The 27865-nt window shown below is 45.0% G+C and overlaps 1 protein-coding gene across 3 annotated transcripts in view; it reads left to right on the top strand.

Annotated features, from left to right (window-relative positions):
• The window catches only part of Disp1 (dispatched RND transporter family member 1), a 145805-nt gene extending 119933 nt beyond the window's left edge, over positions 1 to 25872 (top strand). For all 3 annotated transcript variants that reach the window (XM_051148062.1, XM_051148063.1, XM_051148061.1), the window contains 6 exons: positions 6262 to 6291; positions 11556 to 11679; positions 12573 to 12700; positions 13035 to 13132; positions 15242 to 15339; positions 22258 to 25872. In XM_051148062.1, the coding sequence (XP_051004019.1) occupies positions 6262 to 6291; positions 11556 to 11679; positions 12573 to 12700; positions 13035 to 13132; positions 15242 to 15339; positions 22258 to 25833 (4054 nt within the window). In that variant the 3' untranslated portion in view covers positions 25834 to 25872. The remainder of the gene's footprint in view (positions 1 to 6261; positions 6292 to 11555; positions 11680 to 12572; positions 12701 to 13034; positions 13133 to 15241; positions 15340 to 22257) is intronic.
• The last annotated feature ends 1993 nt before the right edge of the window (positions 25873 to 27865 follow it).

The following is a 27865-nucleotide window of genomic DNA, read 5'->3' as shown; positions in this document are numbered from 1 at the left end:
CTTAATGATGGAGAATGGCTTTGTTTTTGTTGGAAAGTCTTTGAAAGGGTGCTCATCAGAGTGTGGACTCCTCTTTGCAGATTCTTTCTCCTGCCACACCAGCACTTGGCAGAGTGTCCCCTTACAGAGATGCCAGGGTACTGAGCAATGCTACTGCTGAGACCCAAAGTGCTGCTTGAGGCACTTTGTGGATTTCATGTGGAGACTACCATAAAGCTCAGAAATACCCAAAGCCATCTTTTATAGGGTTGATTTTCCCAAATGCTAGGAGAAGCTGATTGAAATGTGTAAAACTGACCCTGTCCCTTTGCTGGCTGTAATGGTAATTCACAATTACCAGGTAGACCCCAGCTGGAGACAGAGTTCTATATCAATATCTTTACTCCTTTGTCCTAAGGTCTCTCCTCCCAAATATAATGAAAAGAAATGCATTGAGAGAAACAAACCTAGAGCCTTGCTGCTGTCCACCTGTCCCGGGTCTCCTGTGAACCTTGCGCTGTCTTCACTTCTCTTTTACTCTCACCTTCTTTGAAAGCGCCAGTCACTTCTCTATCCTCCATACCAACTGGTTGCTGCCTTGAACATTTACATGCGCCTGGCAGGCACTGGCCAACAGAGGCTGAATCACGCTCTCCAGCACAGTCACCCTTCCCTGGCATGAGGTACTGGGCAGTTACTAGTTATGCATACCCCAGTTTGCAAATGCATTTTCAAGTCTGTTTGATGCTTTCTTGAAGAAGAAAATAGCACTGCAGCCAGTCTGTAGCTAGGGAGCTGTCAAGAACCACACCCCAGTGTGTAGGATTGTGTTACAAGAGTGTGCAAGTGCTGTCTTTCTTAGGCCTTTTCTCTGCAGGGAAGAAAAAAACAAAACAAAACAAAACAAAAAACACTAAATAGGCAGATGTTGCTTCCGAAGGCTGTTGCTTTTCAGGCTGGGTGCTTTGACTGTCTGGAAGCAGGCATGCGCTTTGACCATAGCAGGCTAAAAGGTGAATTACCCACACAAAAGAGATTGTTTGTGTACCTGTTCTTCCAAGTTGTTTATTAACACTAGATACTGAAATTAAGATGAAAACTCATTCAGCAGGATTTTTAATAGCTGGATATTAAAGAGTAACTGTCAAAGCTGCAATGCACAGAGGCAGCACTAGCAAAGCTAGACTCCTTTGCTTCACCTCTTTCCACAGTATTATCTTGAGGAGGGTTAGAGAAAGCAGTCCCACAAATCAGACTGCTTTTGGCTGCTTTACCTGTGGTGTGGAGGACTGTTTTTAACATCTGCTGGTCATGCCTATTAGTACAGAAACTTCAAACGAATCTAATGTTTCCCTCAGTGGGGGTATCCTTGTGGTAACCTCAGTCTTTTTTTTTTTTTTTTTTTTTTTTTCTGATGTTGACAGCCTCTACACATTGTCTCACATTTAAAGTAAAATGAAGTCTGCACTCAAGCAGAAAGAATGCTCCCTCTCTGCAGGGAGCAAAGTGGTCATAGATCCACAGCAATTTCTCAGTTTAAAAACAAAATGTGACGGGCTTGAGTGGGAGGAAAGAATGTTTGCGTATTTTAGAGCCCAAATGTTTCTGTAAAATCCCATTTCTTTTCAAATTCTTGCTATGATGTCGTCCAGAATTGTAGCATTATTTTTGGTCTAAGGATAACAACATCCTTTAGCTTGTGGAATTTCAAGATATCCTGAGGGCATGTGTGGCTAGAAGACTGAGTGAAGGTGCAGCGCGGTGTGCAGTGGTTTACAGCCCTGCTCAGGACCTTGGTTTCACTGTGTGTAGAGTAAGTTTTTCTCATGGCTCATTAATAGCTCCATCCATGGTATTCCTATGGCTTAATCTTTAAATGTCTGTGTGTAGATGTGATTTTAGTTACTCAGCTCTCTGGAAGTGCTAAAAAAAAAAATACATATATATGTGGTATGTAAATTATATCTCAATGCTATTTTAATAAAAATTAATGTGTGGTTACATTTGAAAACACAGGGTCATATATTCTCCCATAGATTTATTCAGAAGAAGTTAATGTGCTTCTTGAGTTTTTCAGGAGTGAGCATTTCTATGAAAAGGGTGCTTTGCTTCCAAGCTCTCCTCCTCCTCCTCTTCCTCTTCCTCCTGGTCCTCCTCCTCCTTTGGCTTTGTTTGTTTGTTTGTTTGTTTCCAGACAGGGTTTCTCTGTGGAGCCTCGGCTGTCCTGGACTTGCTTTGTGAACCAGGCTGGCCTAAGCTTGCTTCTAAGCTCTGCCCCCATGTTAGCTCTGCTGGCTCACCCATCCCTCTGTGTGCAGCCCCAGCAGTGCAGTGAGTGGGAGGAGCTGGTCTCTTTTCCAAATGCAGTTCCCCTTCCAGCACTTGACACAAGCATTTACCAAACATATGGGTGCTAGCTGGTCATGTCTTTGTAATTATGTCTTCTAATTAAAAATTCTAACATACTGGATTTTTTTAAGAAGAAAGTTATTGCCTTAGGAAAATTAGATACAGTTAATTGCTACCAAGAAAAATTACTGTTGAATTAGGCATGGAGAAACAAATATAAAAGGTTTGAGGAGAAGCCATCAAAGCATAGGTGGTATTACAGTCAGCATTCCCAGGATATTTACAAATATCCTCAGTCCTAAACCAGAGAGAAGAGGGGTACCCTGCACCCTCTGTGTGGCTTGTATGAAGGGGAGCCAGCTGAGTATGTATGCTTAAGTTAAACTTCCAAGGTCACAGAGTGCTTTAAAAAAAAAAAAAAAGAAAAAAAAATTTTTTTTAAATGTATCCATCCAAGTAAGAGTTCCTGAGGCACTGAAGCATAGAGCCTCTAATGTAGGATGTAGAAACACAAACCAAAGAGAAAAATGTTTAGAAAAATGTAAAGTAGCCTGGTTCTGACATGTAGTGTGTTGCGGGGCAGGGGAGGGAGGGAAGGAGGAGCAGACAGAGAGACACTAAGTGGACCCACATTGTCGCTGGTGTCACTTGCTTCCTGCTGTTTGTGTTCCTAGTAGCGCTGACTTCACACTGTTGAACATGAACAGAGTGACGACACACACCGCACACTGACCTCACCAGAGTCGGTTCATAGCTACAAAAGAGCTGTATATCATGCTGAGGAATGAGACTAGAGAGGGTTCTTCTTGGGCATGCAGTCTTTTAGAGTTTAACAATAATTTCTACAAATAGAGAAAGAATGTGTTGTTAAGTATTCTTAATAATGCTGTGGATATTAACTTCTCATAAAACACATGCCTATTCTAGATTGTTCTCATGAGGAGCAGACTTTGAATCCACATCTCTCAAAAGAAAAGAAACTCCTTTTCTTCTGTAGAGATTAATGTTTTACAGTTGTCCCTCTGGGTTCCCTTCTTTCATGGTTTTGCATATACACAGCCACAGCACAGACAGCAACAGATTCACTACTGAGGGACTTCAGAGAAAGGGTTGCGCCAGCAGGACCGCTGGAGCAGTGGTGATATCAGTGGGTGTGTAAATGCAGAAGGAGAAATTTTTGCAGGCCCCACCCTGAGACAAAGAACTACATATAAAATGGCTGCTGGGCAGAGAACTAGCCTCTCCCATATATGAGCCCTCGTATTGGTTGTCCAACACCCAGTGATCAGCCTTGAGATCATATGTAAACTAGCAACAAAAATGGGCTCAGCAGCATACATTTATGTATTTGTTCACATACACATAACAATAATAATCAAAGAAAAGGAGGCTTTTGATTTGAGAGTGGGAGGAAGCCATGGGAAGGGCTGCAGGGAGAACCTAGAGTCCCTCCAGCTCTGTTGTTGAGAATGCAAGAGACTAGAAGCCGCCTGAGGTTGTCTCTGAAACTCGGGCTGTCATGGAGTTGGGGTGCATGCTCTTCAGGACCTATTCTTGGGCCTTCTTGATTGTGACCGTTTTAATAAATGTGTGAATAAAGCGTGAAATGCAAAACACATGTGTTTTGTAGATTCACACAGTGCATTCCACAATGTAAACTCTGAAGTTTGGGAGCCTGTCTGTCTCCTTCTTGGCTTTGCTAGGAACTAGATTAATATATTTTAAAGAAATTCATTGACAGTTGAAAATGGAAATAAGGAAGAAAACTTTCCTTCTTCAGGAATCCCAGACTAGGCCTTGAATTGTGGGAGGGGTCAAGGCTTGGGGTGGGAGAATTTCAGGTTGTTTTTCTCTGAGTGTGCAACACTGCCGTAGATTTCACACCGGGAGCATCTGAAGCGAGGCAGCATGCCGTTCAGTCAGCAGATAGTCACACGCCTGTCTGTGTTACTGAAGTCAAACTTTGTTCTCATGGTCCCTTTATACAAAATGGGAAGAGATTTTGTTTTATTCATGATAGCTAAACTGTATCATTGAAATTGAGGATGAGAAAATGTAAGTTATTTAACTCAGTAAAGTAGCAGTAGTAGCAACAGCAACAGCTGCAGCCCAGACCTACCAAGGCAAACCTGTGATCCCAGCAACTCGGGAGGGTGAGGTGCGGTGAGGGCTGCACAATCAGGACAAGCTCAAACGACTTGCTGAAGTCCTCTCTCAAAAATGTTAAGAAAGAGTCTTTGATAACTCTGTTGGAATACTTGTTTCATCTGTGTGTTCAACCTCCAATATCCATAACATATCCGTTAACATATAAGTACCATTTTGATGAAAAGTACTTTAATGATACAACTTGTGATATGAGTGTTCATGCGCTTTTCTTGAGAGGCTTTCTGATGTGTGCTCATCAGAACTGGCTTCTGATTGCTGGTAGTATGTTGCAGCCTGTCTGTTTGAAGTATATGAAGAAGATATGTTTTTCCATAGATACATATTTGTACCCTCACAGACCTCATGAAGGGCTCGAGAGCTCCCTGTGGTCTTCAGGCCACACTGAGAGCCACTGTGATTTAGAGCAGTGAACCATGAATAGTGAGCTTTATTTGTTCACCGAATACTTATGAAAAAGGTTACCATAGGCCAGCAAGTGAGAAATTAATGAATGTAGTAGGGATAAGGAGTTCAGAAGTTGAGGCTGAGTTTGGGATTTCTTTAGCAAGCTTGATGTTGTGTATGTGGGTAGCAGGGTGCCAGTGCTGAGAGGGATAGTTACAGACGTGATAGGGAGACGGGGACTTGAAATACAAGCCCATCCTTGTTTAAGGGATTGGGAAGGTAGGTAGCAAGAAAATGAGGACTAGAGAGTCAGCTGGCGTCTCAAAGAGAAAACAGGATTTCTAGCACAAAGATGTATTGATGTCAAGTTGGGGGAGGAAAGAATGCTGCCTAGACACGAGGCTTAGGGACAAGGACTCCTGCCGGAGAGAGGGCACTGAAGCTGGCGGGCAGGGGTCTGGAGCTCACCTAGGGCCCCGCTGGGAGTCCATCAGGAGTCCTCAAAGGTGCCACCTCTGCTCAGCCACTTGAGCACCTTCGGGAGTACAAACCCTGCAGTAAGGGTTCAGTTTCTCCACACGTTTGACAGCTCCAAGCCATCTCTCTTAACCCTCCTGGGAGTCTTCATGGGAGGAGCACTAAGTCCAGCACTGGCACGTATGTGGGGAGCACCAAGTCCAGCATTGACTTGTATGTGGGGAGCACTAACTCCAGCATTGGCATGTATGTGGGTAGTACTAAGTCCAGCATTAGTGTATGGGGGGGAAGCACCAAGTGTTGGTGTGTATGTGGGAAGCACTAAGTGTTGGCATGTACATGGGGAGTACTAATTCCAACGTTGGTGCGTAGGTGGAGAGCACTAAGTCTAGCATTGGCCTATGTGTGGGGAGTAATACGCCCAGCATTAGCGTGAATGTAGGGAGCACTAAGTCCAGTGTTGGCATGTATGTGGGGAGCACTAAGTGTTGACGTATATGTGGGGAGCACTAAGTGTTGGCATGTATGTGGGGAGTACTAAGTCTAGCAGTAGCATGTATGTGGGGAGTACTAAGTGTAGGCATGTCTGTGGGGAGTACTAAGTGTTGGTGTGTATGTGGGGAGCACCAAGTCCAGCCTTGGCATGTGTGTGGAGAGTACTAAGTGTTGGTGTGTGTTAGTGTGTGTGTGTGGAATTCTAAGTATTGGCGAATATGTGGGGAGTACTAAGTGTTGGCATGTATGTGGAGAGAGCTAAGTCTAATGTTGGTGTGTATGTGGGGAGCACTAAGCCCAGCACTGGTGTGTGTGTAGGGAGCACCGAATTGGCACATCTGTGGAGTCTCCTTATATTACATAGCTTTGTTCCTGAGCATTATTTCTTTGCTTTTTCCTTTTTTTCAGGCCATCCAGACCTTTCAAGTTCCCGAGAAGGTAGAGTATTATAAGCCATCTTGTTTGATGATAAACTACTTCTCCGTAGTTTGCAATCCTCTGCTCTCTCTACACTTTGCTCTTCCCACCTTCCTCATGCATCCTGTATGAGGGAAGAAAGTTTTCTTATACATTGTCTGCTTTCAGGGCTCCATATTACAAAAGTGCTTTCCAAACTAGGTAGATTTTCTTTTCTTTCTGTTTTGATTTTTAGCGTCAGGTTTCTCTGTGTAGCCCTGGCTGTTCTGGAACTTGCTCTATAGACCAGGCTGGCCTTGAACTCACCAAGATCCACCTCCCTCTGCCTCCCTGAGTCCTGGGAGTAAAGGCGTGCACCACCACACCCAGCTAGGTTTTCTTATCTTTAAATTGTCTTTGGAACTTGCATTTATATCGTCTAGCTGTTTTACATTTTTTTTTTCTGATTTAAATTGGCTTCTCTATCCTTTTTTGGCAGGAGGGCCACATGTACCTTCATTAACTTATTTTTTATGTAAACTATCTGCCATTCTGCCAACTAGTGTGACTTGAATACATGGTAGTTTATTTCAAATGCATTAAATGCTTTTCTTATTTAAAATATGTGACTGTATTAAGATGAAGGTATTCCTTTATGTGGGAATTATTTTATTTGTTAATTATGTATATATATATGTATACGTATGGGGGTATATGCACATGAGTGTTGGTGCCTGTGAGGGCCACAGGTGTCACGTCTAAAGCTAGAGTTACAAGCGGTTATGAGACACTTGATGCAAGTGGTAGGACTAGAATTCAGATCCTCTGCAACAGCGATATGCACAGTTACCTGCCGACCCTAGAAATCTGTAAATAGATACAATTCCTGAAAACACAGAACAATACTAGCCTGTCCTCTTACACAATGTGGTTCTGGGAACAGCATCATCACACCTAAGAAACTTGAGGTGACTCGTGAGATTCAGCTGCCACAGACGCTCAGGTAGAGAACAATCCAGCCCTCCTAAGGGGAGTGCTCACTATCTAGAGCAGTGGTTATCAACCTATGGGTCACGACCCCTCTATAGGTCCAACAGCCCTTCGCAGCGGTCACATAGCAGATACCCTGCACGTCTTGTCCTTTGTGACTGACTCATTCTATTTGCATAATGTCCTCCGAGTCATTCCCAGCATTCTAGCACATGTCATAAGTTGCTTTCTTTTCAGGCCTGATTCTGTTCAGTCATGCTGTTTGTAGATGCCGTACTTTATCTGGTTATTCCATCTTTGCCCCTTCCTTCAAGAGAGAGACAGAGACATGGGAGCAGATATGCAAGTAAATATCCAACACTAACAAAAAGAATTTCACTTATCTGGAAATAATGATTTTTCTCAGCTGACTAAAGGTTTGACATTTTTTAAATATTTGGGTTTTCCTCTGTTAACAAATTGGGTTTTTAAAAAAATCTTAATTTCTTTTTTCTTTCTTCGTTATTCCTTTTTTAGTATATCTACCTACATACAACCACGTACCTAAGTACAGCTTACTCAGGAAAGCCTTTCCTGATTTCCCAGGGCCCATCTCACTGGGAAATGATCTGTTTTTCTTTGGCCGAGCATTGCATCTATTCTTCTAAAAGCACCCTTTTGTCTGCTTCTGTAGATATCTGTACCTGTCTGATGTTCTACACTTAGCTGTAAATTCCTTGAGCCAATCTTTGCATTTCCACAGTGCCTTGTATTCTTGCATTTGATTTACTGTTAGAGATGAATTTATAACTCACACAAAGGAAACAGTTGTTTGTCCTATTTTCATGTGTGAATTCTTTTGAATCTGAGTCATCCTTCCCATCAAGTTGACAGTTGATGCCACTAGAAACATTGTGAGCATTTTGAAGCCCGCCCTTAAGGGACAAGAAAAATTGGGCTGGCAATTTGGGGAGGGCAATAAGCTGTGGGAGGAAAGGTTCCTTAGGGAAGAAGAGCGAACCCAAGATCTTAACAATCTGTTCAGATCAGAAACAAGTCCAGGTAGTTGATTTGGGCGGTGCCAAAGAGTCAGGAGAGTAAAGGCTACTAGGGGCTAAGCTGTTGGGGCTGGTCAGAAGAGGGGCACCCATTCAAGTCACACCCTTCAGGGCAGTTTGTAGAGGAGAAGGTTTCTGGAGAGGCCACGAAGGATAAGCCAGGAACGGAGCAAATAATTCATTATGGGAGTTACTGTAATATAAGTGACCACTTCAAAGCCCTTACATGATGCTACCTGAACATAAGGAGATTCTACAAGACACTGACTTCATAGTTATTTCCAGTCTGTTTCCAGAGTAAGCCTAGCAGTTAGGTTGAGCCTCTGTAAGTATATTCGAGGGACTTCCATTGGCTACCAGTCTAGCACAGCAGTGCCATCCTCGGCCAGGGAGCCAGCCTGCCTACTCACTCAGTCATGGTGCATTAAGACGACTTGAGACAGCCAGTTGGACAATGATGTGAACTTTATACAGTGGTGGCCAGGTTAGAGCTGCAGGCCCTCCCCTCAGTGAGAGATCCCCCCAACTCTTCCCCAGGCCACTCCCTGACTAACTCAGATGTTACAGAGGAGGACTGAATTCACAGTTGTGCTGTGTTCCTATATACACACCTCCCAATTAGAGCAGGTGGGCACAAGGTAAGTGTTGCCTGGTGTGCAGGGCAGCTGTGGTAAAGCTCCTCTTAAAAATGGTTTTAACACACATGTGGTTCACTTTTCAAAGAAAATAATGTGAACATATTTTACTGTTAGAAGTGAAATGTTATAGGTGTCTGTGTTTTTTATAGGTCATTTAAATTTTTCCTTATTCCTCCCAGTTTTATAGTGTTTTTTGGTAGTGATATTATAATCATTGTCTGGATTTCATATCATACATGAAACACTTATTTCCTTTGTAGTGCCCGTAGCTGGGCCTAGACAGCACAAGTGACAGGTGCTGTCAGCAGTTTGCGGTGCTCAGGAGAAGTGCGTGTCTAAATGGCTGTGCATCTCCCCACAGTGCTGAGCATACTCAAGATGCGATGCGGAACAGTTGTCTAGGAGAGGCCAGTGTGCAAAACATCTGCTGTGTGCAGAAGAAATTGTGACATAGCGGGGTTAAATGTGTGTGGAAGAATGCGGTAAAGAGCTAGCCATAAAGCTTCCACATGTTGCTGGTGCACGTATGCAGCATGTGGCAGGGCTGGGAGATCGAAACCAGATATTTTCACAGGGAAGGAAAGCGGTTATTGGATGAGGTTTTTGGGATTTCTGTGTATGTGTGTGCATATTTCTTAAGAACACAAAGCAGAAGTCATTCTATGGATAAATTAAGCCACAAAAGAAAACTAAGCAGTGCTAGGCTGCTGCCTTCTATTGATAACATGTTTATAAGACAAATGCTGTCCAAACTGAAGGAGAGCAGATCCCTTTAGAGTGGAATGAATGAATGCTCAGGCAGAAGCCACTCTCATTTCTTCAGGCTGATATTTTAAAGACTTAGTGCAAAATGCTCTTTTTAAAGTATGAGGTGATGGACAGAGTGTGTCAGAAGAGCTGCTGAGACAACGCACATTAGTGCCTCAAAACCAGTGATCTCATTAGTCTGTGCTTAGTGGAATAAGGAGAAAGTGGGACAGATGTTTGTGTTGGGCATGTGGCCACTCAGGGAGGACATTTGAACAGCCACAGGCAACACGTTGGGATTCATATGTTCACATGACACCCACAGTTATCTGTAAAGGCAATTCTATCTTGCCTGACAAAATGTTCCTTCAATAAAGTCTTAAACCCAGAATTTGCAGTAAGGAAAATACTGTTCAACTAACTCAGTGTCCTATGGTTCTATGTGATTTTGCAGAGAGAAATTTACTAGTGGGGTAGAATTTTTTTTTCTTTTTGGACAGGGTTTTGCTGTGTAGTCCTGGCGGATATAGAACTCGCCATGTGAGTCTTGAACTCAGAGAAATCCACCCACTTCTCTTTCCCAAGTGCTGGGATTAAGGTTTGGCAAAGGTTAGAGAGACAGCTGTGGGCACTGGGAAGAGAACTCTTGTCTTTAGTTGTGAGTACCCATTAGCAGCTGAGACATGTAGCCAACCCTAGACATTTTTAAGTGTGAATTTGATGATGCAGAATTTGGCAAGTTTGCTTCTTCCTTATGGCTTTAGTTTCAGTTGTATTTGAAGAAACAGATGGAAAAAAACATTGGTTAAAAGCCAGAATCTAGAACCAGATTACCTAAGGCTTTAAGATTTAACTCATTACTTGGCCTGTCTGTGCCTCAACTTCAGCAATGGGGTGGGCATAAGACTGGCACGAGCTGATGGTCTGTGTGCAGCACAGGAGCCACTGATACTGCAGTAAGTACAAACTATTATTTATGTACTTATTTATGTAAGGGTACTTTAAAAGAACAGCAGTGGGGAATGCCAGGGCCAGCTCTTTTAGGCATAACTATGTTGTGGCATAAATCCTTTATTAGAGTGGTAATTGGAAGTAAATATACCCACAGAGTCAGTTCTGTAGAACTTCAAAACCAGCACTCATGACTTGGAGATTGGAAAACTATATAGCAGTATTTCTGGCATTTAGAGCCCACGGCTTTATTTGTAATTACTAGCATGTTCTCAAAGAAATTCCTCATAAATATATACTTACGAAGTCTGCTTCATGTGAACCATAACTAGCCATCATAGTAGCCAGTGAGCTGATCTTGTTGAGAGTTCAAGAGTAGGGGTCACACACTGCATATTTTGGGTTTTTCTTCTGATAAAAATTGAGGATGGCAAAGTGCAGTTCAGGAGGCGTCTGAGGTCAATCAGAGATGGTATATGAAGAAAGCCAGTGATGGAGTTGGTAATGGAGGGAGGTTCTGACGTGGAGAAAGAGAAGAGCCAGCCTGTAGTGCCTGGAGCCCCCAGGAGTGGTAGGAAGCTGGGCCTCTCCTGCAGGTACTGTCGGGCCACTATGCCACACTGGACAGAGTAAAGGCCTCTGCCCCTATGGAATCAGTCTGCTGATAGTCATAGTCATTTCTTTCTAGTTCTGAGAAAATGTATTTAGTTGTCTTTAGATTTCATGAACTTGTTCATAGACGTTTTTTAAGAACTGCTGCTTTATCAGAAAAATGAAGGGACAATGATCTGGAAATTTTCTGCACAAGGGTGTATAAATACTTCTAATCATATTGGTAACACCTGTGCTGATCTAAAACACGGGGTCTAGCCCTCCTCATGTGTAGCCTTACCTCCACCCTGTTTCTCAGATGTCCTCTCTCTGCTTACTTTGTGCCTTGTAGTTACGCAGCCCTGCTAGCCGACTGGCCCGTGGTGGTCCTGGGCATGTGCACCCTGCTCATCGTGGTCTGTGCCCTGGTGGGGGTCTTAGTCCCAGAGCTCCCCGACTTCTCTGATCCTCTGCTGGTAAGGAGAACTTGACCTGGCTTAACCCTGGAGCCATGTCCCTGAATTAAGTACTTAAATGCATGGTACAGTCTGTTGGCAGCCCTTGCCTTCTTTGTTTTTGAGATAGAGTCTTACACTGTAGCTCCTTGAACTTGTCATCCTCCTGCCTCAGCCTTGCGAGTACTGGGGTTACCAGTCTGAGCCACCTCTTCCAGGTCCCCATTTCTTTAAAAACATACTGCAGCCACCAGTAAGTGCACAGCTCTCTTCCTCCAAGTAAAGATGTGTTGTCTGTGCTCTTAGGTAAGCGCAAAGGATCTTGCTCCACCCCAACTCAAGCTCAAGAAGTGGGGATGTCCATCTTCTCTGTTCCTACATTTGATCAAGGAGCAACATATTAAAGAATTAAATACTCTGAAAGTATTTTCATAAAGATTTTAATGCTGTATATCTCTCCCAGCTCCCAGAAATTAAAGGCATTTCTGTGTAGCTAACAGATAGCAGGATCTGTTAGGTAAATGTTCCTCTGGAGTGGGATAAAGAGAAAGTGTGACCAGGGGTAATGATGACTCTTGGTGGGCACTGTAAGAATGCTTCACATAATTTGATTTGACCATAATTCCTACAGGCTAGAATGAGCACTTATTAAATGCTTGGGCACACGTATGTTTCAGATACACTTTTGCCACTTCCTGAGGCATGTAACTAGAGAACCATATGCCTTTGTCACAGCAAAGAGGTGATGGTTAGAAAGGCAGCGTGTTAACACAGGCCACTCAGCAGTGAGGAATGCCTGTGTTTCCTGTTGAAAACTCTACATCATTTTGATATTGCTTTCCTAAGTTGTTAAGATGATTGTGTTTAGTGGGAAATTAAATATACTAATGGGAACATGTAATATTTTGTCTTAGGGTTTTGAACCAAGAGGGACTGCAATAGGACAGAGGCTGGTCACATGGAATAACATGATGAAAAATACAGGATACAAAGCAACATTAGCAAATTATCCTTATAAGTATGCTGAAGAGCAAGCCAACAGGTAATCACTTACTTCATATGACATTTCAATAAAATATTACTTAAAGAATCCTTTTTATTGCCTGAGCCAAAAGACTGAATTAAAAAACAAGGCTTAATTCCTTTCCCATTAAGTTTTACTTGTCGCTAAAATGTCTTGGCTGTACTGTGATGGAAAGGTGAGATTTTCTTCTTTACATGTGGAAAAATTAATGTTGCTCACGTGGATCCGTCCAGCTTAGTATCAAGTGCTAAGTAGGTTAGAAGGTTAGGGTTGTACTGTTAGAACCCACCCAGCTCCTTGAAACAGCTTGAACTTTATCAAAGTTTTTGATAAACTTGTTTTTCCCTTTCAGCCACCGGGATGACAGATGGTCCGATGATCATCATGAGAGAGAGAAGAGAGAAGTAGACTGGAACTTCCAGAAAGACAGCTTTTTCTGCGATGTTCCAAGTGAGTGAATAGCATCTGCATGAACCAAACAGCAACCTGGTATTAAAGATGGAATGTGATCCAAGTCTACAAGTGCAGCCTGCACAGCAGGCTCCCTGGTTCTGTAGACAGGGATGCCAGCTGATTCACACGCTTGCCTTCAGGGTAGCCAGCCACTAGTTTGAGTTGATCTGTAGTAAAAATTAAGGAAAGGGTTCTGTTCAAATTGAAGGACGAGATTAACCAAACTTTCTACTTTGTCTGAACCTTTAAGTCATATGTCAAATCATTTTTACTGTTTATTTCTGGGTCATATAACAACTACATATTCTTTATTGGATCAAATGTGATCAAATGTGGTGCAGAGGCCCAGAGCTTGTGAGTGGGTCAAGCTGACTGGAGAGGATGTGCGGGTATGGAGCTGAGGATAGAGCCCTGGAGTGCAACTGTAGCAGAACAGGGCCTTGTGGAATTGAGCCCAGGCCTCACAAGCCTCCAGACTCCAGTGTGGAACCACAGATCTCTAAATGTTGGCATTCAACTGACTAGAGAAATTTAGTTACACTTAAAAGTGGCTTGTTACCCGGCAGCACCAGGGAAGGGTGTACAAGTGGCGATGTGCAGGTGACATTTGGTGTTCAGTGGCCAGAGTGACTAGGAGGGTGAGGGCAGTAGTTTCTGACTGAGCAAATATGAATAGTAACATTCTTTTGGTTTCAGCTTGTTGAAAACCCCTTCGTTGTATATTTCCCTGCCTAGTTAAATAGCAGAGAATCCTCTAAGATCTTGGTATCTTAGATAGAGAGAGGGGAAGAAAGGAAATCCAGATTTTATACAGATTCTCAACAGCAACACAAGTTCTAGTTCAAACATTTTCTGCCTCTTCCTCTTAGAACACAGATTAGAAAAATAGAATTCTGATTATTTCCATGTTTGGGCTGGTTTTTTGTTTCGTTTTGTTTTTCCTTTCAAAGTATTATTATACAATGCTTAATCAGCACTTGTTAATGTCAGTAAGAACAATAGCAAATTCAGGAAGTAAGTCTAGCTTTTGTTTCCCATAACTGTCCTGAGCAGTAAGTTCTGGCTTGACTAAAGCCCCCATAGGCTCCGTGGGAATGAAATACTTGTTTCCACGGGCTGATTTTGTACCTAAATAACTCAGTCTACTTAAGACAATAGCTATTTGTGAACATAAATGTTTGCTAAGGACAACTGAGTGATCATGAATAAACCCATGAGGTTTTCATACCTTTGCCAAATGACTTGTTAGTGCAATTAGGCATTTTAGATAATGTAAGTTAATCTGCTTTGTTTTCTTTGATACGTACTAAACCTTTTAAATAATCTAGACAGACGCAGTCTCAGGGAGCACCTGCTTTCCATTTCATTCTCACGGTTATTTGGCATTGGGCTTGTCACCATTTGCACATGAGGAAGGAGGCCCAGAGAAGTTAGCAGTTGCTTACGTAAGATCACACAGGTGATAAGTGGCAGGGTCTGGCTGCAGCCAGATCTGATTTAAAGGCCATGGCTCTTCTGGTCCATTGCACACCTTGTTCAAACACAGGGTTTGTGTTAGTCTAACTTCTGGTTCTTTCTCTGGACTCTGGGGTAGAAGTGCAACCCTGAGCACAGTCAGGACCTGCCATGCACCTGTGGTCCTGGCTGGCACAGTGCTTTAGCACTCAGGTGGCCTTTCCTGTGAATTTTGTAATTCAGTTACCAGCCATCTCTCCTCCATAATCAGCCTCCAGAGAAACCACTTTTATGGTCCTTTTTGATACTCTGTGGTATGCAATTGTCATATTCTGTATGCCGCCACAGAGGATGGAGAAAGACCCTCAGTTAATTTTCTACTGATAGTTTACAGCCTTTTCTTCCTAATAGGTTTGTTACTACAAGGTCCCCATGTGGCAAGTAGGTATAGGCTTTGAGCTAAAGTGACACTAACACACACACACACACACACACACACACACACACACTTTCTCCTGCAATTTATCAAAGGAAAGAATTCCCTACCGCTAACAAATTATTTGTGCAGGTTCTCATTTGAATTATTTCTGAATTATGATTCATCAAATAAATAGCATAAACATTTTTCTTTCCCTCTTTTCATTTTTCAAGGTGATGGATACTCCAGAGTGGTGTTTGCTTCAGCAGGAGGGGAGACTCTGTGGAATTTACCTGCAATTAAGTCAATGTGTGATGTGGATAATTCCAGGGTATGTAAATGACAGCTGAGATCTGTTTAGCACAATAAAATTATGTTATGGAAACATCTACCACTACCCTGGTGTCTGACCGATAAAATGCCAGTGAGGCCTACCACCAAGGAGCAAGCCCCAGCAGGCAGGCTTTGCTCTTTGGACCCCAGCATCAACGTGTCCTGTGTTTACCCATCTTTAAAGCACACTGGCCTTCTTTAATAAAGAACCTTCTTCCTTTGCAACTCACATCCTCTCTGTGTGACAATCTTCTGATCTTCTGTTATTTCACCATAGTTTCTTTTTAGGACAATAGTTAAGACTGTCTCTTTCTTCTCTTACTGTCTTTTCTCTTCTCTAACTTAGTTTCACTGCTCTGTGCATTGCCCCTCCCCAAGTCATTTCTCAGCATTGTCACTGTGCAGTTAAATGCCTGCCTCTCTGGCAGTAAGTGATCATTCCAGGCAGTGATTTCAAAGAAGAACTTAGGAAGCAGGCTAGGAAGGGGCGCAGGGGTAAGGGGCATCAAAGACATTAACACACGTCTGTCTCAGTGGCCCCTGTACTCCAAACCAGACTCCCCCAGGCTCCAAACACCTTGCTGCTTTGGAAGGCACTAGGATTCAGGAGGACAAGAACTTCCTGTCAGATTCTCCAGAGCCACACAGACGTCAGCTCCAAAAGACAAGATGGCAGTCAGTCCCACTGTGGAAGGGCTGTCAGCCTGAGTAGGTCCAAACTGCCGTCTGACATCACTGATGGGCCTGTCCAGGACGGCAGCCAGGTGGAAGGGAGCTTGTGTTCTTAGCATAACCCTAAAATACAACACCAGAGGTTAGTCCCAAACCCAAGCACCTGCCTGGTAAGAGCTAGCTGGACAACCCAATTCCCACCGGGTACTCAGTGGGGCTTCCTTGTGAACACGAGGTAAAAAGGACTCAGAGTTACCCTGACCAGCAGTGTCATTGTGCTGGCTCACAGTCACCCAGTGAGTCAATCCTATGTGCCCTGGCTTTATACCAGTCTCCAATAGCAAAGGCTGTTCGATACCTTGAGAGGATCATGCCAGAGAGTACATCATCAGCTTTCTATCCGTGTCACCTTATCTTTGGCCCCAAACCAGTCAAACCCACAAGTGATCTATTAAAAAGACCACAGTTTTCTAGTCAGTGGTCTGGTTTTATTTGCCATGTGCTCTCCAATAGCTACCAGATCCCACCTTACTTGGAAGCTGTGCCTGTGTTTCTCATAACATGTGGCACCTCTTATGTAGACAGTGAATTTCAAAGTAGTAAGCACATAGTGGCACTTTGTGCAGGCAGCAGTTTATGCTCAGTGCTTGTGATGGGTCTCTGTGGGCCCCACATGGCTGGGATCTCAGCACTGCTCACCGTGAGGCTTGGGGAAGCGAAGCTCATCTGCTTCCTTGTCTTCATAGCTTGGATGAGACAGAACTCTGAATTTGAACACCTCTTTCTCAGTGTCCTGCCTGCCCTCTGTCTTCAGACCTGCCTTCCTGCTCACTGTGTGCATTCTAAACATCTTGATGAGTCATATACTCCCCATAACAGTATATGAGCTAAGAACCTTCTTAGTCCCCTTTATAGGAGGAGAAACTTTGACACGAATAGCAAGAAGCAGGTCTGACCCCAGCAGGTTTGCTGCCAGAGTCTTCCTGCCCTCAGTGCTTGTGCTTCCATAATGAAGATTATACTCCACCCTGTTTCTGTTCAGTTGATTTGCTGTATATGCCATCTTCTACTCAAATGGCCAACCTTTAAAGAGTCCACGTGGCCTGGATTAAGTATCCATTTATAGAAGTTTATCCTTTTAGTGTGTGTTAGACTCCAAGACTTAAAAAGCCAGGAAGTAGCACTGTCTTGGTAGCTTTCAGCAGTGAGATCAGTACAGCGCTTTATCTGTACCAAATGGTCCTTGTGAGGTAGCAGACAAAGGAGGCATGCCTAAACCGCAAAGTAAGTAAAGGAGGGAAGATGAAAGTAAGGGCGAGACAGCATCAGGAGTGCAAGGAGCCTCCCAGAAGCCAATGAGGGCAGAATTGCCTTTCAGTGGATCGTTACCCCAAAGTCAGCAATGGGCAGTAAGTCAGGAGAGGAACAAAAATGTATTTTAGAAACCCAGTGTTTCCTAATGCTGAGGAAGAAAACATTTTCCCTCACTTATGTGTGTATGTGTGTGTGTGTATGAGAGAGAGAGAGAGAGAGAGAGAGAGAGAGAGAGAGAGAGAGATTGGGGGTTAGGTAAAGCAAGGATGTGAATTCACATGTATGGTGCGAGAGGAACCAGAGGACCACCTCAGGAGCCCTTCCTCAGACACCAACAGGGTTTCTCACTGGCCTGGAACTTGCCACGTAGACTAGATTGTCTAGTAGGAATCTGCCTGTCACCACTTCCCCCGCACCGAAATTATAAGCACATGCCACCATGCCTGGCTTGTTTTTATTGTATTATTAAAATGTAGGTTCTGGGAATTGAACTCAGGTCTTCATGCCTCTGTAGCAAGTACTCTATGAACTGAGCCATCTCCGCAGCCCCTCTCTCATACTCTTGATAAAAGAAGTATGAAGCTGTGTACATAGCTCCTGTTTTAAGCGTGTATGTGTGCACGCATGCATGCATGTATCTTGGGTACACATATCACAGCACACATGTGGAGATTAGAGAACAGCTTGCAGGAGTCAGTTCTTTCCTTCTACCAGGTGGGTCCTGGGGAATTAAACTCAGGTCCTCAAGCACCTTTACCCACCGAGCCATCTCAGCAGCCCAGCTCTTAACATCATGCTTACAAAGTGACAACACGGGGGACAGACCCAAAACCTACATCCAAAGGAGTATTTAGTATGGCCAGTTACAAAAGCACATTGAGTGAATAAACAGGCAGCTGGGAACCTAAAGAGCTACTTCAAAAACATGGTTATAATTTTAACTTGTTAAAGTAATACCCTTTTTAAACCAGTTGCAAATGTGACTGCATTCTGATCTTAGATTCTGCTCTGGAAAAAGATGATAAAATGTTCATTCCACATGTTAGGTAATAACTTGGGTCAACTGCTTAGCCTTGATATTACTGCTGGAGTTTTTTCCAGTCCTCAGTTGGAGTTGCTTTGGGAATCTGTGTTTGTTACGGTGTTCTGCCTGCTTGGAGGCCTTTCCTTCCATCCCTCAGTCCTTGCTATTGCTTGGCTGTTAACGGGACCAGCCTTGATCCAGAGCAGAGGGCTTAACTGTCAGTGGGTTGAGCCTGGGATGAGTGCAGCACCTCAGTGAGGCCAGGCGTCCCTTGTCTTCTGCCGTGTGTGTGCTCTCCAGACTCCACTGGAGTTAGCTGCCACCTGTGCTCCTGAAGAGACATGGGCTTCCAGAAAGAGTGGCTCTGTTCTGTTTCTGCTGCCTGTCCACCTCCCCAGAGGTGTCTCTGCTCAGCCTCTATGCTTTCTGACCCTCTGTAGTCCTTGCTTCTGTCCTTGTACTGGCCTCACTGGCTGACAGACATTCATAACCAGAAGGGTCTCTCAGCTGGAAACCTGTTAACCTGTATTTGTCCCTGCACATTTGAGACATTAGAGCTTTGAGGGCTCAGCTCATAAGGGGGATTTGAAATTTTTGTCTGAGACTCAGGCTTACTAGATCAACCATCATGGATTGTTGGAACCCTCCCCTCAGGATTTAGAGGCCCCAGAATATATTTTCCGATACTTCTTTCAAGGGGCCTTTGCCTTCACTCCCCAAAAGCTCCCTTCAGCTTTATCTGTGGGTTTGGTTACCAGGAAGAGAGTCCAGGAGTCAGCTGAGCCTGCTATTGAGGGCTTAATCGTCCTCTGTTTTCTTTTCTCGGCTTCCTAAAATAACTCCAGTGTACCCTGTAGTTTTTAAAGTTAAGGTATCATTTAAATACTGCTGGTCTCTCTTTTCTCCCTCTCTCCTCTCTTTTTACCCCTATTTTAAGTCGGCTCCACCCCTGCTGCTATCTAACTAGGGAACTGTGCAGAGACACATCACAACCACATAAGCGGAATGATCCCCAGCTCCCCTTGGTGAATTGCTGGAATTAGAGGGCTGGGTTCCCCATGAGGGGTTCACTTTTATAAACTCTTTTTTGTTTTTTACAAAAGTCTTCATTTTTGGAATTACTCCAAAGGGTCCTTTTCCAAAAGTATGACAAGAATATGTCTGCCTCCTACATAAAGAGAGATACCTGCCCGCCAGTCTCTTTTGGCATCAGACTATAATAGGGATTCTGTATTTTTCTCCGTCACAACTGACTAGTTATTGCCACTGTGCTGCGACCTTTTCAGACGTGGGCATTTCCTCTGTAGGTCCCCATGTGTCCACACAGTATACTGCTTGTCTCTGTCTGATTTCTCTGCCACTCTGAGGGTAAACTGAGAGCTCGGGCCACAGTGCCTTCTCTCATGCAGGGGCTCATGGGAGAGGGAGAGGTAGGGCCTCACTCACTGGCAGCACAGCCACTCCCCAGTGCTGCAGTCCCCTCCTCAGGAGGCTGGTGCCCTGAAGGGGTAGTTAGAGTGTGCCCATCGTGATACCTTTCTTGGTGACCCTATTTATTACCCTGTTTGAAGCCTTGAAAGCAGTTTTCCCAAATGTTGTAATCAGCCAACACCATTGTCCACTGGGGGCAAATGAGTATTTTGTTTTTTATAGTAGCCAGTAAAGTAGTAGTTGGTAGTTACAATGCCAAACTTTTTAATCTTTGATCAAATATACATATAAAACTTAGACTTTCACTAGAAAAAAAGGGCACAGATACAGTGCCAGGCCCCCTATCCCAGTGGTAGCCGGTGACTATATTATTTCCTTTAGCTTTGCTTGGGCATTTCATCGGCTGCACATATGCCCCTTCTAGCTGGGCTCCCTGTTGGGGAGAGCTATTACCTGTCATAAATACTAGAGATGCTGTTTTAGGGTTCCATGACTCATTTTTCACAAGTTAACATATATGAATTTTTAGAAACAAATATGAATTATCCTGTCTTCGAAAATACATGTGTGTTTTCAGAAACAAGCTATCAAATTAAGGGGTTTTTTTGGGGGGGGGAAGTAAAACCTACTCTATTGCATTTAGATAATAACTCTGGCTCTTTTAAACTCCCATAAAATTTTTATTCAAAACAAGTAAATTTGGTTTTGTTGTTTGGAGATTGTTTTCCTGTCTTGGTTTGGTTTTTAAAGACAGGGTCTCACTGTGTAGTCCTTGCTGGCCTGCAGCTCCTATGTAGATCAGGCTAACCTGGGACTCACAGAGACCTAGGAAAACTTCAAACATTATAACGAATCTCCACGCGCAATTCTAGCCCGCAGCCTCCTTGTACTGGCCACAGCTCTCCACACACATTAGTTCCACTTTGCCTGGCCTTAGGTAGTTATGTGTAGCATGGCTCTTAGGTAAGTCTGGCTTCTAAAGTGACTGTGTGTGCCAGCCAGCTTTTCTGCCTTGGAAAGATTTGCTAATGAACAGTTGACATAACCTAGTTTAATCATGGCACAGACTGTTGTAAATTGCGTTAGAAAAGCTTTTCACACCCTTTCTGAACTTTGGAGTGGTTCTCTAGAACAACCTTTGGTAAATACAGATGAGGGAAAGTGGTCAGACTGGGCCTCCTTAGCTCTGTTACTCTCAACAGAAATCTCTGGGCAGGCCCAGGAAAGGGGCTGATTCCAAGTCTGACCCTCAGGGAAGAGAGGTACACCATCTAACCTAAGAGTGGAGCCAGCTTCATAATCTAGCCATGCTTGTAGTTCACTGTGACAAGGCCAGCTCTAGGAAGAGAAGCCTTTCCCAGGGGCAGCATGCTAAATGAAACACTGCCATACCAACCCAGAGGCCCAGAGTTGCCACAGTTCCTAAGTGCACCAGCTCCCATTTATCAATGGACAGAAGTTTCCCAAAAAAGGTTTTAGCCAACCTGATAAGCCCAAGGATGTAGAAGAACTAAAATTCTACTTTTTTACTCATTTCTTCATTAACTTATGCTCATTTAAAATCAGTTATAAAATGTATTAATCTTAAAGTATTGACCCTTCTCACCTTATTTCAGAAAACAGTTTTAGTGTAAATTTTTCATGAATCCAGACACTTTTTGATTTGTCAAATAGTGTTCTGTCCTGGTCTGTTCAGACTGCAGTAACAAAGTCCTTTAGTCTAGATAATTTATAAACAACTGATTTATTTCTTACAGTTCTAGAAACTGGTAAGTTTTAAATTCAAGAGGTCTGTAGATTCAGGGTGTCTTCTAAGGTGGTGCCGTCTCTGCACCATGATGTGGCATCAAACAGTGCCAGCCAGCTCCCTTCAGCCACAATTATAAAGGCACTGATCCTGATACCTCCCAGAAGGCCCTGCCTGCCGGCGCTATCACACTGAGAATCAGATTGCAAGGTGTGACTTTGGGGAACATATTCCAGCCATAGGAATACTTTTAGGACCAGCATCTTTGCTTTTAATTGTGTTTATTGGGGGTTTCGTCACCAAAACTTTTGGGCCAAGAGCCAGAATTTTAAGAAAAACAGCAATTGGACAGTCGTTTCTGTGCTCCTGTGAGTGCATAGACTCTACAGCTTGGCCACTTCGTTACTTATGCAGGGACTATGGAAAGACCTGTTTACTAAGTAGGTGTTGATTTTATCCCCCTTCTTAAACCAGACTCATACTGGTTGGCATGGCATTACACCTCTATCCATTCCCAAACAGGAGTTTGCTGCTCAGAATCTAGCAACCTGTACAATAGCTGAAATGTGTAGTATCTTGGATAGAGTGCTTACCTGTATACACACCAGCGCATACTGTGAAAGGGGATTGCTTAGCTTCTGTGCCTTCCGTGTCCCTAGAGGCAGAAGTGACCTGCCCTGAGGAGAGCCTGTTTAAACTCCAGTCCTTCTGCGTGTCTGTCTCTGCAGATCAGATCCCATCCCCAGTTCAGCGACCTCTGCCAGAGGACCACTGCCGTCTCCTGCTGCCCCAGCTGGACCCTGGGGAATTACATCGCCATTCTGAATAACAGGTCATCCTGCCAGAAAATTGTCGAGCGAGATGTCTCCCACACGCTGAAGCTGCTTCGGACCTGTGCCAAGCACTACCAAAACGGCACCCTGGGGCCAGACTGCTGGGACAAGGCGGCCAGAAGGAAGGACCAGCTCAAGTGCACCAATGTGCCACGCAAGTGTACCAAGTACAACGCCGTGTACCAGATTCTCCACTACTTGGTAGACAAGGACTTCATGGCCCCAAAGACAGCTGACTACGCTGTGCCCGCTTTAAAGTACAGCATGCTCTTCTCCCCAACCGAGAAAGGGGAAAGTATGATGAACATCTACCTGGACAACTTTGAAAACTGGAACTCTTCGGATGGCATCACCACTGTCACTGGGATCGAGTTTGGCATCAAGCACAGCTTGTTTCAGGACTACCTCCTCATGGATACTGTGTATCCCGCCATAGCCATTGTCATCGTCCTTCTCATCATGTGCCTCTACACCAAGTCCATGTTCATCACCCTGATGACCATGTTCGCCATCATCAGCTCCTTGATTGTCTCCTACTTCCTCTACCGAGTTGTGTTTAACTTTGAATTCTTTCCTTTTATGAACCTCACCGCACTCATCATCCTGGTTGGCATCGGTGCAGACGATGCCTTTGTCCTGTGTGATGTCTGGAACTACACCAAATTCGACACGCCCCGTGCAGAGACGTCAGAAGCGGTGAGCATCACCTTGCAGCATGCTGCCCTCTCCATGTTTGTCACCAGCTTCACCACTGCCGCTGCCTTTTACGCCAACTACGTCAGCAACATTACGGCAATCAGATGCTTTGGGGTGTATGCAGGGACTGCTATCCTGGTGAATTATGTCTTGATGGTCACCTGGCTTCCGGCTGTCATTGTTCTGCACGAGCGGTACCTGCTCAATCTGTTCACCTGCTTCAGAAAGCCCCAGCCCCAAGCCTATGACAAGAGCTGCTGGGCAGTGGTCTGTCAGAAGTGCCGCAAGGCGCTCTTCACTGTATCCGAGGCATCGCGGATCTTTTTTGAAAAGGTGTTGCCATGCATCGTCATCAAGTTTCGCTACCTTTGGCTCATCTGGTTCCTTGCCCTGACTGTGGGTGGGGCCTACATCGTGTGCGTAAACCCAAAGATGAAGCTGCCGTCGTTGGAGTTGTCCGAGTTCCAGGTGTTCCGGTCCTCTCATCCTTTTGAGCGCTACGATGCCGAGTTCAAGAAGCTGTTCATGTTTGAGCGGGTTCACCATGGAGAGGAGCTCCATATGCCCATCACAGTGATCTGGGGCGTGTCCCCAGAAGACAGCGGTGACCCTCTGAACCCCAAGAGCAAAGGGAAGCTGACACTGGATAGCACGTTTAACATCGCTAGTCCAGCCTCCCAGGCCTGGATTTTGCACTTCTGTCAAAAACTGAGGAACCAAACCTTCTTCTACCAGACCGACCAGCAGGACTTCACCAGCTGTTTCATTGAGACCTTCAAACAGTGGATGGAAAACCAGGACTGCGACGAGCCTGCCCTGTACCCGTGCTGCAGCCACTGCAGCTTCCCCTATAAGCAAGAGGTTTTTGAGCTGTGCATCAAGAAGGCCATCATGGAGCTGGACAGGAGTACCGGGTACCATCTGAACAACAAGACCCCCGGGCCAAGGTTTGACATCAACGACACCATCAGGGCCGTGGTGCTGGAGTTCCAGAGTACCTTCCTCTTCACACTGGCTTACGAGAAGATGCAGCAGTTCTATAAGGAGGTGGACTCCTGGATTTCCAGTGAGCTGAGTTCAGCGCCCGAGGGCCTCAGCCACGGCTGGTTTGTCAGCAACCTAGAGTTCTATGACCTGCAGGACAGCCTTTCCGACGGCACCCTCATTGCCATGGGGCTCTCGGTGGCTGTTGCCTTTAGTGTGATGCTGCTGACCACATGGAATGTCATCATAAGCCTTTATGCCATCATTTCCATAGCTGGGACCATATTTGTCACAGTTGGGTCCCTTGTGCTGTTGGGCTGGGAGCTGAACGTGTTGGAGTCTGTCACCATCTCGGTTGCAGTTGGCTTGTCTGTAGACTTTGCTGTGCACTATGGGGTGGCGTATCGCTTGGCTCCAGATCCCGACCGAGAAGGCAAGGTCATCTTCTCTCTGAGCCGTATGGGCTCTGCCATCGCCATGGCTGCACTAACCACCTTTGTAGCCGGTGCCATGATGATGCCCTCCACGGTGCTGGCCTACACCCAGCTGGGCACCTTCATGATGCTCGTCATGTGCATCAGCTGGGCCTTCGCCACCTTCTTTTTCCAGTGCATGTGTCGATGCCTTGGGCCACAAGGCACCTGCGGCCAGATTCCTTTACCTAAAAAGCTCCAGTGTCGTGCCTTTTCCCACACCTTGTCCGCAAGTCCTAGTGACAGGGGACCAAGCAAAACACACAATGCAAGTGCTTACCGTGTAGATGCTAGGAACCAAAAATCGGAACTGGAACATGAGTTTTACGAGTTACAGCCCCTGGCATCTCATGGCTGTACTGCCTCAGTGAAGAACACTTACGAAGAGCCACACATCTGCTCTGAGTTTTTCAATGGACAAGCAAAGAACTTAAGAATGCCTGTGCCTGCAGCCTACAGCAGTGAACTCACCCAAAGCCCCAGAAGTGAGCCAGGCTCAGCCTTGTTACAGCCCTGTCTGGAGCAGGACACCATGTGCCACTTCTCTCTCAGTCCGAGATGTAGCTGCCCAAATGCCTACACACATTTAAAATATGGCCCGCACTCTTGTCAGCAGATGGGTGACTCCCTATGTCACAAGTGTGCTCCCACTGCTGGCAGCTTTGTCCAGATTCAGAATGTAGTGGGGCCCCTGATGGCCACACACCAGGCTGCTGAGCGCCTTCTGCATCCCATTCAGCACATGTTGCCACCAGGGATGCAGAACTCTCTGCCTAGGAATTGTTTTCTCCACCCAGTGCAGCACATTCAGGCCCAAGAAAACCTCAGCCACAGCAGCATGCACAGTCTGCAGAAAGTGGATGAGCATCTTCCCAGGACAGCAGGGCCATCACCGTCTGCCGGCAGGAGCACTGAGTGTTTCCAAAGAGCTTGTTGCAATCCTGAGAATAACCAAAGGGGACTCTGCAAAAGTAGAGACGCAGGGGACACAGAGGCCAGTGAAGGGACTGAAACCAAGGCCTCTAGTTTACCAAACCAGACTGACAGGGCAGAGAAGGCGGAGCCAAGCCTTCTGCGGACTGACGAAATTGTGAATTCAGAACATTTAAATCCTAATGAACCAAAACTTATACTCAGCCATTTAATAGGGGAGGCTGGCTGCAGGTCCTGCCCAAACAGTCCACAGAGTTGTAGAAGCATCGTGAGACTGAAGTGCGGGTCTGCAGACTGCCAGATGCCAACCCTTGAAGCCAATGTGCCTGCTGTACCAACACACTCAGAACTGTCTGGCAAAAGTCTGTTAATAAAAACACTATAATAAATCCAGCATTGCATTCAGAGACTCTGCCTCTGTCATTCTTCTGAGTTAGGAGTGAGATCTGGGAGCCTACACAGGGAGGCTAGCATCAGGCATGCCTCATGTGTCACCGCGTTTGCAGTCCAAAACATTTTCATATTCTCTCTGAATGGTGAACAAGCTCACAGATCTAGTGTGTTAAGGTTATCGGATTTTCAGGTTACTAGATTTTTTGTTAATTTCAAAAAGTAGTTCTTGTACCATCCTATCCAGCTCTGCCTTAACCTCTGTCACATGAACAGTACAAGTTACCCAGAAGGCTTTGTTCTCTTAGACAGTTGCCTGGCATCTTCATTTTGGTGCATTGGCTGATGGTAATCAAATCTTCTCATTGCTCAGCATAGACACTAGGACTCACATTAAGAGAGACACTTTCAGGGGCTGGAGAGATGGCTCAGAGGTTAAGAGCACTGGCCGTTCTTCCAAAGGTCCTGAGTTCAATTCCCAGCAACCACATGGTGGCCCATAACCATTTATCCTGAGGTCTAGTGCCCTCTTCTGACATGTAGGGGAAACACTGTATACATAGTAAATAAATAAATAAATCTGAGAGAGAGAGAGAGAGACTTTCAGTCAGAAACCAGGAACTAGGCATCATTAAGATGTCTGTTAATGAGAAATTAATGCCAAGCACCTTGATAGTGCATTCCACTTGTCTTTCTGAGTTCCCCACATGAAGCCTATGGCACATTTATATCCAAATAGGTATCTTTCCACATCAGCCAGATGTGCAGTTGGTATTACACCTCCTAGGCTAGAAGTCATGGGCATCGCCTTGTGCCAGGTGATTGGTGTGTTAGTACCACAGAAAGAGAAGTGTGAAGAGCTGTGATCATCCATGTAGCACTACATGGTGACAAAGATGGACCCAGGTCGTGTCCTGACCTTCTGAAGCCTTCAGAGTAAAGGATCTTGTTTATGGAGTGTTGCCTCCATTTCTGAGCCTGAGAGGCCATGTTCCTAAGGTTTCTGTCACCCATGTTCCATGTTAGGAGAGCGTCACCATGCAGTTAGCAGGTGGGAATGCTAAGCCTTTGGGAAGCATCTTTGATGACACCATGCCATGGGTCAGATCAGTCTGGTGGAAGCTGTGAGTACGTGTGTTCTGGGTCGTACTTGAGATGACAGCTCCAGCACACCATGACATCTGACATTCCAGCTCACTAATAGAAAGCCCGCCTTCTGGAGCTACCCTGCTAATTTGTCCCTCTGAAGAATCTAGTAGGAATAGTCCTAAATAGAAAAGTTTCCTTTGAAAAGTCTTAGTGGTTATTTTCTAAGAATAGTTTTCCAAAATAGATTTCTATAATCCTAGGATCTGCCGGGGGGTGGGGGGACGGACATCAAGAGATGAAGGGGGTCTTATGAGTCATCAAATCTCACTCTTCTCCATCAAAGCACATCTTCTCAACTTTTCCTTGACAAGCGACCAAACATGTCCTCCTCTCTTGAGCCAGTCTGTTACTCAGCTGGGCTTCTTCCAAGTCTCTGAAACATTGCAAACACTTCTAGCATCTCCAGATGCTCCAATAGTCCCTATATCCTCCCAAGAGCCGGCTCTGCTCGCTCAGTTGTTCTGTTTATCACATGGGGCAGTTACGATCTTCCTTGGGTAAGCTCCAAGTGTAAGACCCAGAATAGACTGCTGACACCACCTTGAGGAAGCCTGGGCCCCGGGAGACTGGGTGGTGCTCCAGCTGCCTGGCTTACAGATAGAAACACTGTTGGGCTCAGCATTAAAGCCAACCCTAGGGAAAGCAGCCTCTGGCACAGGTCTGCTGCTGAGCTGCAGTTTCAAATGGAATCTGCCCAACCCCCACTGCAGTTAGTCCTTAGGTAAGGTGACCTGGGGGAGATGGGAGCCCTCAAAAGGCAGGACTCAATGTTGTGGCGAGTCTTTGGTTTTCCTCTGAAATGTGTAACTACCTGTTTGGCTAATGAAAATGCAGGGTCTCAAAGCACGTGTGTGTGTTCCACCAGGCCCCCATGTTGT

This window comes from Acomys russatus, chromosome 6 (assembly GCF_903995435.1).
Source record: "Acomys russatus chromosome 6, mAcoRus1.1, whole genome shotgun sequence".
Taxonomy (NCBI): Eukaryota; Metazoa; Chordata; class Mammalia; order Rodentia; family Muridae; genus Acomys; species Acomys russatus.
Note: the sequence above shows the minus strand (reverse complement) of the source record. Positions and strands in the feature narration are given on the sequence as shown.